The sequence below is a fragment of the Tiliqua scincoides genome, chromosome 3, assembly GCF_035046505.1.
Source record: "Tiliqua scincoides isolate rTilSci1 chromosome 3, rTilSci1.hap2, whole genome shotgun sequence".
In the NCBI taxonomy this organism is placed as follows: domain Eukaryota; kingdom Metazoa; phylum Chordata; class Lepidosauria; order Squamata; family Scincidae; genus Tiliqua; species Tiliqua scincoides.
Window position 1 is genome coordinate 114,868,372 of NC_089823.1, and position 18,863 is coordinate 114,887,234.

At 42.3% G+C, this 18,863-nt stretch overlaps 1 protein-coding gene across 1 annotated transcript in view; it reads left to right on the top strand.

Moving 5' to 3' along the window:
* The window catches only part of KLF12 (KLF transcription factor 12), a 270,025-nt gene that overhangs the window by 228,009 nt on the left and 23,153 nt on the right, over nt 1-18,863 (top strand). Inside the window, exon 6 of the mRNA XM_066619600.1 lies at nt 7,740-7,897. Within this exon, the coding sequence (XP_066475697.1) occupies nt 7,740-7,897 (158 nt within the window). The remainder of the gene's footprint in view (nt 1-7,739; nt 7,898-18,863) is intronic.

Genomic DNA, 18,863 nt, shown 5'->3' on the forward strand with positions numbered 1-18,863 from the left:
TGGGTACCACAGATCAAGCATGCCACCACCCCTGTAGCTCACCTGCACCTCATCTGCCAATACCCAGCAGGACAACTCCAGCAGCCACAACTGAACTTCATTGTGCATACCTGTGGGATGATGGACGCAGCACTCTTGCTGATGGGACTTAAAGGGACCTGCAGTGTAATAGGCACCCATGAATGTTAAATCCTTGACCCAATTAAACTACCGTTCTCAGCTCTTCATGTCTCCAACCAATGGGAAAGGCTTGCATACCCTCAGGGGTCCCGCTTGACACCTGTTTGAGCCAGAGTGGGGGCAGCACCCTGGAAATGGACATAACATGGAGCTAGGAACACTACTAGTAAGCAACTATCATGGCCTCAAGGAAAGTTGCTGGAGCTTTCATGGCCTCTTCTGATCATTTGGGATGCGTTTTTTTAAAATAACCCATTCAGATGTCTGGCAAATATTGGCATGCAGGTTCCTCAGTACCTCAAAGCTTTCTAGGAGTAGATTTCAGACAGTTCTGAAGGCCTGGCAGATCCTGGCTGTCCAGTTCTCTGACCTTCACCTTGCTGCCTTCCTCTTCAAAATTTCCTTCAGGCTTTTGCCACTAGATTTTGATTTTGATTCAGTTTCACTCTCAAGCCTACACTCTCCTTCCAGCATTTTAACATTCAGCATTCCATCCTGGAATGCTCCAAGTTTTTTTCCAAGTGACCCTGCTTAGAACTCACACAGATCCTTTCCAAGAAAGCAGGCCAGGGGTTATGGTAGTTCTTTGCCATCTGGGAATTATTATCCCCTTGTAACTTTGACCCAATGTTCATTTTTCTGCATCTACTGGATGTGCCGTTTCATTTCAGCTTGGACCCAGTATCTTAACATCAGGTTCTTGCTGAAGGAGATGCCCTTTTATTTTTGTCCTCCACTCTTATTTTTTTAATCCTTTGCTGACCTTTTCCAGAGCCATTATGGCAAAGGGGAGGGATCATTTTCCTGAAGAAATCAAGAATATGTAATATGAACGGATAGTAAAAGGGAAAGAAAAATAGAAAAAATTCCCTTCACCTTCCTTTCCTCCCCTTGCTTTTAATTCACACTTATTTTAGACCCGTTGTGCAGGAATATCCTGATTTCTAGCAGCCACAAAGCTCTACAGTAATTCCCCCACCCCCCTGTGCAGGTCAGTGAAGTCTGTATGTTGAGAAAGAAGGAAGTGTGGAATTATGTTCAGAAAGAAGAACAAAGGGCAAAGACTAGATTGTGGCTAGGCAAACTGAGGACTGTGATGCCATCTACAGTCCAGATGTAGTATGGACAACCGAATAGTATCTCTTGCCCTTATTTTAATTTCTTTTTGCATGAATATGGTGCATCACATTTTCAAATGCAAGTTTGTGTAAGTCACTTTTTAATCTGAAAAATGATGGACAGTTTGATCCTTCACTGCATCTATGGAGCAACAAAAGGAGTAGAACACCCCAAAGGGCTTCCAGCTCAATCACAGCACAGTCTTGAATATTTTAGGACTGAAAGTTGGAAAACTTTTCTGGTCATTATTGCCTGAGAACCTGTTGGTCATTATAGCCTCTTACTTTCCAACAATTTTCAGAATATGCATGACAAATTAAGGCCCAAATCCCAGCCACTTCCCAGCACTGGCCAATGGGACGTGTACTGCATCCTGCAGTTGTGGGGCACTCACAGAGGCCTCTTCAAAGTAAGGGAGTGTTTGTTTCCTTACCATGGAGCTGCATTGCCCTTATGTCAGTGCTGGAAAGTGGGTTAGGATTGTGCCCTAAATTACACTAAGCATTAAAGTAGCATTAAATTCTGGGTTTTTTTGTTTGGGTTGTTTTTGAAAGCATCCTTGATATAGTTCTTTGCCACTTACAGAGGCTTCTTTTTTAGAAACCCTATTTTTGAAAAGTGGCAGAAAGGCTACCAGAATTGGACTCATGCACACAATTCTGCCTTCACACACATAAAAATTATGAACGCCATGCTAATTTTTTTGACTTACAGCGAATGAAGTTTCTAAAATAGGAACAGATCTCCAGAATGGGGTTCTGTTCAGACCTGCAGTAGCAGATTAGCTGGCGCAGGTCCATATCGACTCACACTGCAGGATTGGGTCTGGGAAGTAGGTTAGGATTCAGCAACCACTGCTGCTGCTGAACCTGCCCCATTCCTGGACTCGATCCACCTATTCCCGCCTCTGTCGTCACCCTGTTCCACCCTGCCCTGCCCTGTTCCACCCTCCCTTGACCCCTGCCACCTCCCCCACCAACCTACCTTTGTCATTTTTGTCTTCATGCTGCTCCAGAGCATGCGGGAAGGGTCTGGCCTTCCTGCTGGCAGTCCTGAAGCAAATGGCTTTCTGTGCTGCCAGAGTGCCTTTTACAACTGACACTGACTGCTTTAAGGTATTCAGTGCCAGTGGGAGAGGATTAGGCCATTGGTTTTCCTTTACCATTTCTGACCTGTCTTGAGTGGGGAAAAACAAATGCTGTAATTCATCCCTATACCAGCATCAAAATAAATGGGGCAATAGCAGCATGTGTGTTCTTTCCATGTAGTCCAAGACATTACCTTTAAATTTTGGGAAGGAGCCAACCCACACTACAGTGACAGTCATACTTTGTATTTAATGTGAGTAGCGACCCTGTGTAAGAATGCATATATTTGTGCAGAATGTTCCATAGGTTCAGATGAGATTTAAAATGAGGTACTGTATTTAGAAGTACTTGGGCCATTAAATGAATTTTAAAACATTGGGTGGGAGGAAGATCATGCTCTCCTTCTTAAATAGCTTTCTCACTACCCAAATCTCTCTCTCTCTCTCCCCCCCCTCCCTCCCTCCCCCACACAGGCATTACCTAGATTTTCTTGTAACTATGCTCTGTATGCATACTGTATCTGTATTTGATAGAATAAATGTTTATATATTATGTCAGTTCACAGAGGTCATATTAGCTTAGATCCAAGTGCCCCTTATGCGCCTGGAAGGCATGTCTGCACACAGGAAGTAGGGATCACTGATGCCTCATGGTTGCTCTCCCCTAGCTGCAGTTCCCTCCCCCATACCAGATTCCTTGGCATTTGAGAGAGTCCCCTAACACTCAGGGGTACAGTGGGCTGCAGTGGAAAAGGTATCAGGAAAGCCTCATTTTGTGAGTGCCCTGCACACAGTTCTTTGGTCTGGGCAAACTGTAATTCCAAAAATTAAGAAAGCAAAGGTTCTAGAGAATAAAGAAGAAATGTGTCTTCCTGTCCTTTGGGAGACATCTCTTACAAAAAGCATAAAATCTATGGGCCCTGCAGTGTAGATTTGGGAAAGTTTGATTTGAAAAAGATTTCATTCCCTCTAGAAGAACTAATATGCTTTTCCCTGTGGCAGAATAATATACTATACACACTTCTAGCTTATGTTCTTAATTATAGCTGAAGCCAGACAGCAGCAGAATGTTTCAAAGTGCAAAATCTTACAGTGCGGATTCTTCTGCATTAAGCATATCACACTCATAGTATACAAAGAGGAGAAAATGGGATCTAATTACTGGCATATTAAGTGCTGAATTTCAATTTTTGTGTTCCAGATTTGTTCTAGTTCTTATGCTAACCAATGCTTTTGATTCTCTTAGTTCTAATAACAAATTCTGAACTTGTTATTGCAACTAAATTTATTGAAATTATGCCCCTTTAAGGTGGCTTCACATTAAATCCAGACAGGTTCCTTCGTTGTCTAGTAAGAAAGCCAGCCAAGGAAGGTGGTCCTCTCTAGTTCACACATCCCTAATTGTGTCATAAAAGAGCATAAAGTATTTATGACCTGTTAACTCATTATTCCTAGGCGGTTTAATAAAGCAAGTCCCTACTGCAAATTAAGCATATGAAAGTGTTATCATGACATTCAGAAAGGTTTGTCCTACAGATTTCATTGAACCACCCTAAATGGTGGTAGAACAGACATTCTTATACCAGAATTCCAAGGGCCTTGTATTTGAATGCTGGAAGCTGATTGGGTCAGGTGAGTCCGTCTTCCCAGCATTGTGTAATTTTGTGCCTTGCTCATTAGTACAAAAAGGAAAATAAATCATGCAGAACAAAAGAGATTATGTAGATTGGTTTAGTCTGCATAATGTATACATGTTTTGGTCTCTGGTAGTGTCCTGAGTACAGAAATGGTTTTTACATAGTACTCATAGGTCCTGCTGCATTAATTGTTTGTCGCTTAAAATTAAACGGAAAACAGTGCCAGTGTTCCTACACCTTTGTTGCCTGGGGGCAATTCTTAATTGCTACCGACATCCAGGCTATTTTTCAACCTTATTCAACTTCCCCTCTGTTGCAGGTGGCTCATTTGGATTTCCTTTTTTATTGCCTAACAGGTTTCTCTTGCACTTTAGTCTTGTCTTGCTTGTAGCTACGACTACTATCTGAACAATTATAGCCTTGCAGTATCAATTAATCTGTTATGAATGGTGTGCACTTGGTGAAAACTGTTGCCTGTGGGATTTTTAAGAAGAGACGGGGTAACTTCTATTAGGAAATGTCTTAGGGGCAGGAAATTCTGCCTTTGCCTGGGGTGGACTGTACAGCCTTTGATTTATCTCCCAGCTTTATGATTCCATCCCCCTGCTGCACTGCAAGAGATGGAATTATTGAACCAAGACTGTGGTTCCATTCCTGCTTCACTGCAGGGAGCTTGGACAAGAAGACGGATGACGTCCCTTCCAGCTCTGTAGTTCTATGGTTCTGTGAACTTGGAGGCAAACCAGGGGCGATAATAAATTGTTTAACCTTAGCTTGGAGAATTTATAACCTTGGATGTATGTCTGTTGTGCCTGAAGAGCTGGCTTTTATTTCAATCCCATGCAACTTTGGCACATATATCAGTGAAAATTTCTACCAGACGGTGTATATTACCCAGTATATCAAAATCAATAAATATGATGCTCTGTGAATATAGTACCCAGGATCTTGTTACAATTGCAGTGATAAATTTCTGCCTATGATTTTTTTTTCCTCAAGTACCACTACTAATATGATGTAAGCCCATTCGCTTTCCTCTGCAGAGTCATAGGTTATTCAATAATGAGATGTCAACATGGGCAGATATATTGTTGAATCACAGTGAGGAATAACTGTAACTAAGGCTGCAATTCTATGCATGCATAGCTGGGAGTAGGTCCAACTGAACTCAGGAAGACTTACTTCTGAATAGACATGCATACGATTGGGCTGTAAAATATTCATGCTCAAGGTTGATGAGGCACTGGGGTGCACATGAATCTGAGGTTCACACCTCTGCTCCAACTTATGTAAAGCCTACAAGTTATCTGTAGCCTCTTTTAAATTATTTTGTTTAAAACAAAAGAAATAGAAAATGTGTTACTATATTACAGTTGAATGATGTGGAAGAGAAAAGGCATGCCATTTAATATCCCCAACCTGAAATAATATATGTAAACCCTTCCCACAGCTTTGGTTCACATATAATTAATTTTTTATTTATTCCATATAAATCATATAGAATCATAGAAAAATATTGGAAGTGACCTAAAAGGTCATCTAGTTCAACCCCCTGCCTGTAGCAGGAAATTCTCCAGGTGCTTGTCAAGCCTCCGCTTGAAGATTTCCAGTGAGGGAGAATCCACCACCTCATGTATAATCAACAATTACAAAACAATTCTTAAGTAATAATAGGTAGTAAACTATAGCTATCTGTATACACATGCATGGTTTGGGTGATTGCCACTATTTACATACCGTGTGTGTGTGTGTGTGTGTGTGTGTGTGTGTGTGTGTGTCAGCCATGTTGGACAAATTAGACTAAATCCAAAGATTTTCAAAGGCTGTACAGCAAAGTAAAACCACTTGAAAGGAAAGCTAATACTGTTGACCAAAAGGGAGCAATAACATTGATCTTACTGGCCTGTTTGTTGTCTTTAAAATCTGGAGGTTTCATTCTGAAGAGCTCTAGCACCACCTAGTGGTTGAATCATGTACCTCTTCAGTTAAGTACAAAGACAGTCTCTATTTGTTTTTGAGGATGATGTTTCCCAAAGGGTGATAGGAGAGAGAATGAAAAATAAGCCATCATGTTGGATGGATCTACAGTTCAATTTCTATCAAAGCAGGTTAGGCTCATGCAAGCATTCATTTCATCACCCGCTTTGCCACTAACTTTTGGGCAGTGACATCATCCCAAGAATACAACCTGGGCTATAGTTGGCAGATGTGGGGGAATCCCAGAAACATCGCTCTTGCCTAGTGAGCACAGTTCATCCATAATTCCCAGCTAACTGGGTAAAAGGGAGCTGTCCTTCTGTTGAAAGGCAACATTTACCCATTGAGTGAACTTCTCGGTCTGAAACAAGCTATGCTCCGAGTATCTAAAGTTGGGGAACAACAAACTTGTGAAAACTCAGGTGTAAACATAGAATTTCTCTGTTAATCACTTTAAGCATTTTATTGAGTTATAGCTAGATATAGCTGTTGTCCTGTTCTGCTTGTTTATTAGTAGTACAAAGTACAGGCATGCGCCGCTTAATGACCTTCTGCTTAACAATGGACCACATATATGATGGTGGTCAAAGCACAACAAAGAGACTCTTAATGAGGCAAGAGGCAACCTATCTCCAGTAGCCTGTGCTTCCAGCTAGTGTCTGGCAAGGAGTGTCTATTTACACAACAAAGGACACAATTCTAACCAGGTCTACTCAGAAGTAAGTCCTATTGTGTTCAATTGGACTTACTCCCAGGAAAGTGAGGTTTGGATTGCAGCCAAAGGCACTATATTCAGCTGAACGTTCGCTTAACAACCTAATCGCATAACAACAGGGATCAGAGAACATATTTTGGTTGTTAAGTGGCACTCACTTGAACACAGTTAAATTATGAAATCCCCAATCAAAGAGAACAACAACATATTTTTGCATTTATAGTAGTTGTGAACATTGAGCTCCTTTTGGCTTAATTCTGTTTCAAAATTAATAGAGTTGAACTTGCTGGATGTTTGTTCAAGTGTTGCAGCTTTGTTCATTGAAATTGCATACCAAGGATTATTCACCTTTTTCTGGAAGTAGCAGGAATGTCATACAAAGAGCACCAGCATGTGGTAGGACTATGTAATATAAAACCTTGGAGGTAATAATAACCACTATAAAAGAAATTGCAGGGTATCATGTACTGTTACATTCTCCATATGTACTATTAGGCTATCTAAAGTAGAGGGGGAAAAGCCAAGGACACAGAGGTTATCTTAAATATGTTTAAGATACTTTGGTCAAGATAGAAATCACTCAGGAAGGGAAAGCAAAAGAGCAGTAACAGGGCAGAAAAAATGACAAATCTGATTAGAATAAAACTATAAGGCTGTTGAACTGTGTCCAGGAATATCACTGTTAGTAGGGCTGTCCATGCGGTAAAGTGCACCAGGGTACACCTGTGGCCACCAAAGGTGATCTGAACTTGGTTTGGTGGATCATTAGTTGTGAAGGCCTGCTCCAGGGAGTGTCTTTTCTATTTGAACTTGATGTTAAATTTGCTGGGGGAAAGGATTTTCTTTTTTTAGTTCATTTAAAGACCAAGATTTGGTCACTCTTTCAGTCAATTCCTTTTTCTGTGATCTTCATTAAAAAAAATAATTATGAATCTTGCCATTGCTGAATTAAACTTTTTCCTGTAGCCAAGGGCTAATATGTGGCTTAAACAGACTAACTCCTGACTTCCCTTCTGCTTCACAGTTCAATTTCACCATTTAGCATTGAGAGCACAAGACGCCAGAGAAGATCCGAATCACCTGACTCTAGAAAGCGACGCATCCACAGGTGTGATTTTGAAGGATGTAACAAGGTATATACGAAAAGCTCCCACCTGAAGGCTCACCGGAGGACACACACAGGTAAGTGTCTTTTTTGAAGCTGTACATTGTTCAGCAGTAACAACAATGCCTCTTGGAGGTCACGTATTCTTTCACATCTTGAAAATGTGCAATTAACATTAATGAACTTTAATTATGACTGTGTAATGAACAGTAATTATTATCAGTTTATAGCTTTTGAGGTTAGTTGCAGTGCAAGATTGTTACCCAGTATATAACTCTGAGTTTCAAAGCATCCATGTGATCCTAGAACAATCCGTTTTTCTTTCATATGGATGCCATTACCTGTATTTTTAGCCTTGCTCAGTGAAGGTGGAAATGCTGGTATCATCCAAAACAGAAAACTTTTTTTAAAGATCCTGATTTTGACATTGTAGCACCTGGTGCCTGATAATGATGCCATTCTTTCATGCCAGGACATAGGGACATGATCCAGACCCAAAGCAGAGTCTGGATGAATTTATGGAACCTCCCAGAAATTAATCTGTTTTATCTCTGGTTTAATTTCACAGTGGGTTTGGTAGAGTGTGCCTATCACTAAGGGAAGGTATACAGCATCTAAGCACATGTTCTGTGAAGTTCATCTCCACCCCCACCCCACAACCGGAATAAATGGAAAATATCACACTGGGAATAAAACCCTGATCATCTGGCCATATTTGACAGGCCATTCATGGAACGGGCGAGATGGGACAGAGAAGCAGTCTCAAAGTTCCCATAGATTAGGGTTTTTGGCAAAGTACCATGTGCAAACCACATCATAGAGAGTAACTAACGCCTTCATTAAAGTGTCTTTCTGATACTCCTGCCCTTAACATGAAACCTGTATTCAACCCAAACTTTGCCCAAATATATGCACTTCTTAGTTCTCTAAAGCCAGGAGCCTTCTGGCCATCAGGGATTCCTTTCCATGTCAACTTGTCTGCCATGTTCATTTGTCCCCAGACCCTTTTATGTTGCAGAGGATTCAGTGGAACACTCTAGGGCAGTGTTTCTCAAACTGTGAGTCGGGACCAACTAGGTGGGTTGCGAGCCAATTTCAGGTGGGTCCCCATTCATTTCAATACTATATTTTTCATATATTAGACTTGATGCCACCATGGTATGTGACTGTATTTGGGGAAATGTTACAGATCTGTACTTTGAACAGGCTACTATGTATATGCGTGTAACAATCATAGTAAATGTGACTGACTCCTGGGTAAGTGTGAGTAGGATTCCAGCCTAGGATAGTAAAAAAATTTTCCTGCTTGATGATGTCACTTCTGGTCATGACATCACTTTTGGTGGGTCGTGACAGATTCTCATTCTAAAAAGTGGGTCCCAGTGCTAAAAGTTTGAAAACCATTGATCTAGGGAATGTTCTTTATTCACGTTGACACCAGACCATTCCATTGGGTCCTACCAAGACTGTGCATGGGCACCGAATGAACCCTAGGAACACATCCAGCCTAGGATGTGTTCCACAACCCTAGGAACACTCCCCTGCATTCCAGGGGAGGATTAGAGATAGAGGGCAAGCTCCCCCAGCTCCCCCACTGGGAAGTTTATTACTCATTTTTGCATGGCGGAATTCATGGTAGGCTTCCACGGAACCCTGGGGTTACTTGGAACATGGTTGCAAATAACCTTTTGTCTCCATGTCTATTTCCAGTAGGGTAGAAAGTGTAGTAAGAAGAGCATGGTTTTTCCATGTGTGAACATTCTCAGCATTTCTGCATGGTGGTTTGCCCCACCCCCTCTTACAGAACCTGAGAGAGGTTATGAACTCCTCAGGGCTAAACCAGGGATAAGAAGCAAACATGAAGCAACTGGTTTTGAGCCTTATGGGTTTTAATGGCTTCGCATTACAATGTAGGAACAAAGGCTTCTCATAAGTTTCACTCCCCTTTGGAGGCCTGGTGCTGAATGGCAGTTACCGACTGTCTACAACTCATGCTGCCTCTGCCAAGGGCGTGACTTCGTGCAAGTTGTAATATCTATGCACGGCCACAGGATTGTTTATTTTGTAGAAGTACTGAGGCCATTATAAGCATTGCAGTGCAGTACCCATCCATCAGAAGAATTTGTTCTAAAAAGCCTTATTTAAAAAATAAATAAATCATGAGATGCATCTGATCATTGTAATCACCTTTTGTAAACCTTATCCATAGGTGCCAGTCCCACCATCCATCCATCCATCCATCCATCCATCCATCCATCCATCCATCCATCTATCTATCTATCTATCTATCTATCTATCTATCTATCTATCTATCTATCTATCTATCTATCTATCTATCTATCTATCTATCTATAATATAAGAACTCACTAGGTGGCTCAGGAATGTCACTCTCTCCTAGTCTTGGCTCTGAAGTTGAAATACTGGAGGTAAGCATACTTACTAGCCCAATCCTTCCTTTCTCCCTCCACTGGTGCAGCTGTGCCAAAAAGGAACACACTGCACCAGCAGGGGGAGCTCAGATTGGGTGGCTTCAGAAGGGAAAGGGAATTTAAATCCCCTTACTCTCTCTGTGTAAGCCTCCTGCTCTGTAATGGATCTCCTTGGACCTGCACCAGCTCTTTAGCTGGTGCAAGTCCAAGGAGATCCAGCTCTTTAGCTGGTGCAAGCCTGAGGAGAGAAAGGGGCGGGGAGACTTGATAAAGGGGAGAGGCTCTGGCATGGCCATCACCACCAGATCCACCCCCTCCTGCAGCCCAGTTCCCCCCTTTTTTATAATGCTGGTGCAGGTCCAGTTAGACCCACAGGTCCAGCAGGGGCTTGTCCCAAGGAGACCTCTGAAGGCTGAAACTTCCCCACGGGATGCAATGGACACCACATTAGCATCACTGCATGGGGTTTACTGTTACAACTTTCCCTACCCTCTTCATAAACCTAGATACTGCCTAAAATGTGAAAAATTTCTGCCAATAAATCAAGTGTAAATCATCTCCTCCCCTTATCTGTGAGGTCACCCAGGGTTCAGGGTTCTTGTAGTAGCAGAGATAATGACAAGGCAATCAATTTCCATGGCGACCAGGCTTCAAGGCAAGCTGTAGCCAAAGTTAACCTTTTCATTGCTCCTGAGGGAAGAAAAAAGGAAGTCTGGGCTCAAGGCTTCCATTTAAATCAAACAAGCCTCGATCTCTTTAGCAGCAGTGGCATAGCTAAGGAGGTGCAGGGGGTAGAAGTTGCACTGGGCATCAAGCTTTAGGGGGACAACAAGCTGAGCTTGACACTAGTGACCATGAAAATTTGTGAAAATCATGGTATGTATGAATAATATCATCATGTTATATGCTAGACCCAGGCAGGAGGTCTGGTCTAGAGGGTAGAGTCTCCATTAGCCCGAAGATAACATCAGAAGGTCGCCCGTTTAAAGACACCGGCAGCTCCCTGAACGACTGAGAATGGCGAGACCTTGAAGCAGCTGACAAGCCCAGCTGAGTGATTCCACCTGCTCTTGGTATGAGCAAGAAGCGTCTTGGCTGCCTCCATGTGAGAGATGGAGCTGCTTGTCAGCCTGTGTGGGAGAACTGGAGGCCAGAAGTGAGACCAAACCAGGAAGATCCATTCTGAAATGTTGGTTCTTGAAAGACAGAACCTCTATGATTGTAAAAATCCCCTTGAAGGATTTAGAAATGTCTGCTTACGTAAACGGCCTTGAATAAAGTCAGAGGAGTAATCCGATGACCAGAAAGGCGGTATTTAAATACCGAGTCATCATCATCATCATCATCATCATCATCATCATTATTATTATTATTATTATTATTATTATTATTGGAAAGGTAATTTAATGCAGAATGCAATGAAACAAACTGCATTGAAATATCTGTATTCTATCAAAAGTTATGGCCAATTAGCCAGAAAATGAAAACACAACTGCCTTATGGAACAAAAAGTGGATTTTCTTAACTCAGAACTCAGCTATGAGACTGATTGTTCTGAGAACCAGTGACATATTACTATGTTATTGTTATGTTGCAATGACATGTTATCATGATATAGCATTAAACCAATAAGGAGTTAATATGAGTCAGCTCTCATTTCCATGTATCATAATACAGTTACCCCTGCTAACTGGGTAAAAGGCACTTTTTAGCACTTTCCTATGCTAGGCACTGAAAAGAGTGGTGCCCCTCTTATATTTAGCAAGGGGAGAATAACCATCCCTCTTCATCCCAGCACAGAGTCTCGAACCTATCAGGAACACACTTTTTATTTATTTACTTAATTAATTTGATTTTGTCTGGGGGGGTCTACAAATCTTCTTTGACCCTAGGTAGCAGATAGATGCCCTAGCTATGCCACTGACTTGGGGGAGGCAGCAGAGCAAGTAGGTGGCAAGCTGCTGGGGGAGGCGGTGGGTTCCTCTAATTTCCACTTTAAACCCCCCCCCGCTGTGACGTCACTTCCGGTTGTGACATCACTTCCAGGACAACATTTTGAGCTTGGCACTGGGCTACATGATCATTAGCTACGCCACTGTTTAGCAGTCCCTTCTGCAGCCTCAATCCACTTTGCAAATGTTTGGCAGAGGTCTGGTTTTTGAAACACCAGGATGTAAACCACGTTTCCGTTTGAAACAAATTGCAAGGCTATAATTCAGTGCACTTTTAGTGCACTCATGGAAAGCAGTGGGTCTACTTCTGAGTAAATCAGTTACAACTATGTGTAGCTGTGCTTGCCCATGTTCATTCCTTGTCTCTCTGCTGTGAATTGAACTGCACACTCCCAATTGTGTATTATAAGTTATATGGAGAACCTCTGGCTTAACACACCAGGCACCTTAAAGAAGGATTTGATTAATGGTTCTACTGGTATGTTATTTACAATGCACTTACTCTGATAGTGTTTACAAAACGGTTGTGATGAAAAGAATTTGAAAAGTTAATGAATAAAAGGTCTTAGGTAACAATTAATGATAGGTTATTTTTCAGGATCTGGCCTCAGGTAAAATCAGACTAAACTATTGTCAGACATCCCCCTAAGTTTAACCCCCTTACCTTCTCCCCCCCATCTTATCTGAAGGTCATAGAAAATTCCATGATTTTTGGCTCAAAACTTGCCCTCGATTTATCTGTGAGAGTATCTTGAGTATCTGTGGTAAATATTTCTTCTTTCTCATTCACTGCCCGAGGATTAGATAGTTAGTATTAGGGACAGTGGGAAAAGTGTATCTGGGGTCATTAGGGCAGTGATTTTCAACCTTTTTCATCTCACGACACACTGACAAGGCACTAAAATGGTTAAGGCACACCACCAGGTTTTTGACAATTGACAAGGCACACCATGCTGCCAGTGGGGGCTCACATCTTCCATTGGCCCTATTAATAAATGACCTTCCACCAAATTCCTGTGGCACACCTGTGGACCACTCATGGCACACCAGTGTGCCACGGCACAGTGGTTGAAAATGGCTACATTAGGGGATCAGTGTATATGGGCAGCATTATGATCTGGGGTTAGAACAGTAGAGGAAAGTTTGTAACTCATTTGTATCATAGGCTTGTCTCATTTTAACGCAGAGATTCACAAGATAGCATGTGACAAATGAATTTGTTTTAGAGGCTAATTAACATTTAGAAAGCATCAAAGCAAAGTACAGAAGTTAGCACAGACAATGCAGTTCCTGCTTCCCTCAGCTGAGGTCTTCACGAGAGCCAAAGAAGAGCTCTGGTAGGTAAGAAGGCAGATTCTCCTGGATCATACTGTAGAGCTGTAAAAAGGTGGACTCCCAGACATTCCCCACCTTCTTTGGAAACTAGTTTTACCCCACATAGAAGCAAAGAAAGGACTTCTTGCTGTTGAAGCTATTTTTCTTTCTTCCCTGAGATAGAAACGAGAGCTGCCCATAGGACACAACTGAGAAATCCCAGATGCTAGCCTGTCTCTCCCCTCCCCACCCCCATACACAAGACAGCTGCAAAGATAGGAGCTCTTACTGTTTTCAATTCAGGTATTATTTTGTATTTCAAAACACTTTTTAAATAAAAGTTTTTAATCATTTTAAAATTGTGATAGCAACGCCAGTACAATCTATTTTGCCCATATTATAGCGTGGGGAGCCTTGAAGTTAAGTGTCAGTGGCTTACAAGAGGGAATATTATTTCAGTTAGAGATAATGCTATTTAAATTTCCAGCCCAAAATCCCTCCCCCAGAACCCTTCAGCACTTAAAGTGCTCCCTCATACTCCTTCCAAGGCCAAATCAAGCGCATGCAGAAACTTAACACTCCATTGACTTGCATGAGACTTCTGGATATCTTCACTGTATTCTACAGGCAGGGCCCAGGAGAGGGGGTAAAGGGGATAATTTGTACCTGGGCCCAGGAACTAAAGGAGGGGGTCCAGATAGTTCTTGGGATATTATGTTTTCCAATCTCACCCAAACTCACTGCTTGCACATGATGCTGGGGGCACAACCACAGGCGTGAAGCGGCAACTGCTGCTACAAGCCATACACACCAGGCCCAAAGATGCAGCCATGACCCTCCCTAACAGAATCAAATCTGGGAGGAAACTGGTCTGCTACAGTAGCTTTTTGGCTTGTGGATCCCATAACCATGAAAGAGTGTATAGGGCCGTGATTTTCCATTTTTTCCATTTCATGGCACACTGTCAAGGCACTAAAATGGTCAAGGCACACCATCAGGTTTTTGATAATTGCCAAGGCACACCATGCTGCCAGTGGGGGGCTCACATCCCCATTGGCCCTACTAATAAATGACTTTCCCCCAAATTCCTATGGCACACCTGTGGACCACTTGCGGCACACCAATGTGCCATGCCACAGTGGTTGAAAATGGCTGGTATAGGGGTTCAGGGACACGTTTGCGGGGCTACAGCTGCTGCAGAAGTTCATTTTGGAGCACACAGCACACTGTCCATTCTAGTGCAAGCCTAACTATGATGATGCTAATTTCTGCAATGGATTTTCTATATTTCAAAGATTTTAGAGAGACTTAGGAGTGTGTTTGGGTTTCCATATTACTTTTATCTAGCTGCCAAATGCTGCATGGTTGGGTAGACCTGGGCTTCGCATCAAGAAGCCTGGTAGACCTGGGCTCCAAAGACTGTTCTGGCTGTCAGCACCCTCCCCCTGGCTTATTTAGCCCCCTTTTCTGCCTGCCCCCATTGCCCCCCTTCTCCTTTGGGAAGGGGACCAAAAGAAACTTTGTGCCCCCTGATAAAATTCTTCTCAGAGGCACTATCTACAGGCACCTCTCATAAAGGGACCCATAAGTTCCAGCCTCAAATACCTGAACTGTAACTGTAGTCTTCTCTTAGCTTCATGGCCCACATGTCTGAGAGGGGAAAAAAGCCCATCACCAGTGCTTTCCTTATATGTCAATCCTAGCTGTGCCTTGCCTTATTGGCTAGAAGGATGGAGGGTGGGTGCAAACTCTTGTGATGGTCTCAAGTAATGGCAGCCTGACATGAAGCATTCCACAGCATAATGGTTAAAATAAAGTGTTTTTACAGTGATTTTGTGTCTCCTGGAACATTCACCCGTTGCTTGCAAATGCAGCATTGAACATATTATGCTAACTAATCTCATCTCACATTTATATCTTACCTTTTTTGCCCAAAGCAAAGTGAGTCAATTATTTATGTATGACCCAGGATAATTAGTGTATGATATTAGCTGGGTATAAATGAATTATGACAGCCCTGCATGCAAGAACGAGCAAGCTTAAAGGAGCAAACAGATCCCAGAAACCTGACGCTGCCTTATTTTACGTCTTCATTCTGTTTGCCGTTGCACCATTAGGCATTCCTGCAAAATGGTTAACTAAGCAAAATGGTTCTTCTCCGCAGCTCTCTACCTGGAACTAATAGTGTATTTGAGTGCATCAGTCACAGATGTTAAGGATACGGTGCTCTCAGAGCCAAATCCAGCTTCCTGAGGGATGTCATTTTGTCCCCAAGTGGCAATCAACAGGCAAGAGAACTGAGGGACTGATGACTATCAGCCCAATCCTATGCATGTCTACTCAGAAGTAAGTCCCCTTAGAGTCAATAGGGCTTACTCTCAGGAAAGTGTGGATAGGATTGGGCTGTATGATATCAAGAGTTTCTGGTAGCCCACTTTGTGGGATGGGTTGGGACTTGTCACACCACCTTCCGTCCTTTCCTTAAAAAGTGCCTCTTGAAATAGTGGCTGCTGATCATAGAGAGGAAGGCAGGCAGGCAGAGAGAGAGAGAGCACAATAAAGTTCTGGCTCTCTTTGAGCTGTACCAGTTCAAGCTGCAGGCAGGGGCACAGAGAATAGAATGCTCTACCTTACAAAACCAGAGTTTTCCACCTGGATAATATTTGCTGTACGTAGGAAGCAAAATGTCTGGGAGAAAGTGAGGCTACAACATGAGTTTTCTCTGTGGAGGGTTTAATTTTGTGTAAAGAAGTATTCAGCCCTCCTCCCCAAACTGTGAACTCCTGCCTGCATCATTGCATTGTACAGTTTGGGTACAGGTTTAGTTCCTGCCTCAGTAAGAACCTAGGCCAAAGCTGCACACAACTGTTACTTCTTTTTTTTTCCCCCTTTCCCATTCCACCTATTTTGAATGCCTAACAATTACGAGGACCCCCTCTCCCCCAAACAGCTATATGAACAAGTTCTCATGACAATGAAAATTTATAATGGCAAGTAAACGCAGTTGATCAGTGGTCAGAAATAGTGTGTACTTTAAAATTTCTTCACAAGACTGAATTGTATAAAGTTCAAGTCAACCTCCTTTTTCGTGAAGTGTTCTGCCACTCTTCCCATTGTTTATATACGTTATCATTTTCAAGTCCATTGTTCAGCGTGACGTGTTTCCTTTTTTAAAAAATGAATTCTCCTTATCAGTTGACATTGTGGGGCTACTTGCTTTATCCGAGGGAAGGGGAAGAAAGTCCCTTTCTCCCAAGGAGCCGGCCGCAGCTGCCTGGAGCATGTTGGATGCAGCGGCAGCCATTTACAGCGGCATTGCAGCCCCACACCCCAGGCAGCTCAGGATTGGGCTACTAGTCATCTGCCTGCTCCACATGATCTCCCCAATTCAAACATGACCAGACTGGCCTAAGAAGTGCTTAAAAAGGTGTTGGGATGGAGTCAACCAGCTACTACAGTCAGTACAACCTCACAGTACATGTGCTGATGATTCAGGCACCTTTGGTCATAGCTGCTGCTGGGTCAATGCTTTCAAGCAAGTGCTAGCAGCTAAGCAGTGCCTACCACAGGCATTTCAACATTCAGTGGAGAAACTTTCTTTATGAACATCCAAACCACTAGAGGGCAAACTGTAATAACAAACTGCCTCTGAAATGCAAGCAAAGTTTGCCAAAAAAAAAAAAAAAGTGTTAATCATAATGCCAGATATTTAACTTTGCTTTCTGGGTTTTTTCCCTTCCCAAACCATTTGAAGTGCCTACAAAGTATCACATGTAATATAAATAATGAAAAGGCGATGAATCAGAATGTGTGGTCTCTTTTCAAAGGGAGAAACTATTACAGGTCATATCACCTGTGTTTTGTTAGTGTAGTTTCTGCTAATTGCTAACTCTGACTCCTCTAATGAGTAATCTGTGAAAAAGAAGAGTTGTGGGGGGGGGGGGAGAGCTATCTGGAAATATGTATCCATTGATTCAGTCTGCCTCTTAAATTCTATAGTTTCAATAGCCAAGCATCTTTACTTGTCCTTGCTGAGTGGATTTTTGATTCACAAGTACCCTTTGCGCCATATAGATAAAGATGACTTTGGTGATGATCTGACAAAAAGAAACAAACAACCCCTTAAGCAACTTTGCAAATGTCAACCAAAGTTGCTAGCCCACAAACTTTTTTTAGCTCATCTGTCCATACATCCATAAGTTAGTCACTTGTGACTACTGATGCATCAGTAAAAGAATAAAGGGATCCTACTCTTCCAATGTATAAAAGTTCCTCTGCCTGATCCCTTAGAGTGGATTCTTATTCACCATAGGTGACTAATTACAGGCCTGCCTTTTCAATTCCTTTCAGCCTTTCCAATACCTTCCTTACTTAGGGCGTGGGCTGAATCCTGTGTTGGGAGGGCAAACGTAGAGGCCTCCTCAAGGAAAGGGAATGTTTGTTCCCTTGCATTGGAGCTACTGCATTGGGAATATTCCCTTGCAATGTTCTAGCATTGCAGCTACATCCATGCTGGAAAGTATGATAGGACTGGGCTGTGAGGCAGGGAACTTTCCCGTCCCAACCTGGACATAGGAACAACTAAACCTGGAATCTTCTGTATGCAGAGCAGGTACTATTCCACTGGACTGTAGTCCTTCCCCCAATGATCATAGTGTCACAAAACCAGGAATAGTCAAACTGTTGGTTGTAGGCTCTGTTAAGTAAAGAAAAAAGGTTTGAGCCTCCCTAAGTATAAAGAAATCTACCTATTATAGGTTTGGACTTTCGGACTTGGTAGCAGGCAGTAATGAGTGCTGAGTGTTTTTATTCTTTTTTCAGCTTTGTTTTGTTTTAATATCTGTATGTGACTTTGTTACTTTTTTATTCATTATTTTTGGTAGATATAATTTCTCTTTTTTAAAAAGAAAATTTAGAGGGTTAGGTCTGTATGAGTCCAAAGCATAGCTTCACTTTCCAGATTCAGCAACCCCAGTGAGGTTAAACCCTCTTGTTGACAATCAACAACTGTCAGGTTAATATAAAAATATAGGTGGGCAACACCAAACTCAATGCACACATAAAGTAGGAAGGGGGCATAGAGAAAGCCCTTGCTTATGCAGCACACTACACAGTTTGTAAACCTTGATCATGAACAGAATCTTGATGTGCAGTAGCTTCCTAAGAGGTTCTACTAGTCTGTGCTATGATTGGGCTGCTCATGAATTTGTGGCCAAGATGACATTTGAATTAGGGATGACTTAGCTCATTGCTCATGCTCTTAGTCACTGTGGACCCCTCAGGAAAATGGAGGGTACATCTTTCCATCCTTTAGCAACATGCAGCCTAGAATTCTATTTGGGTGGAT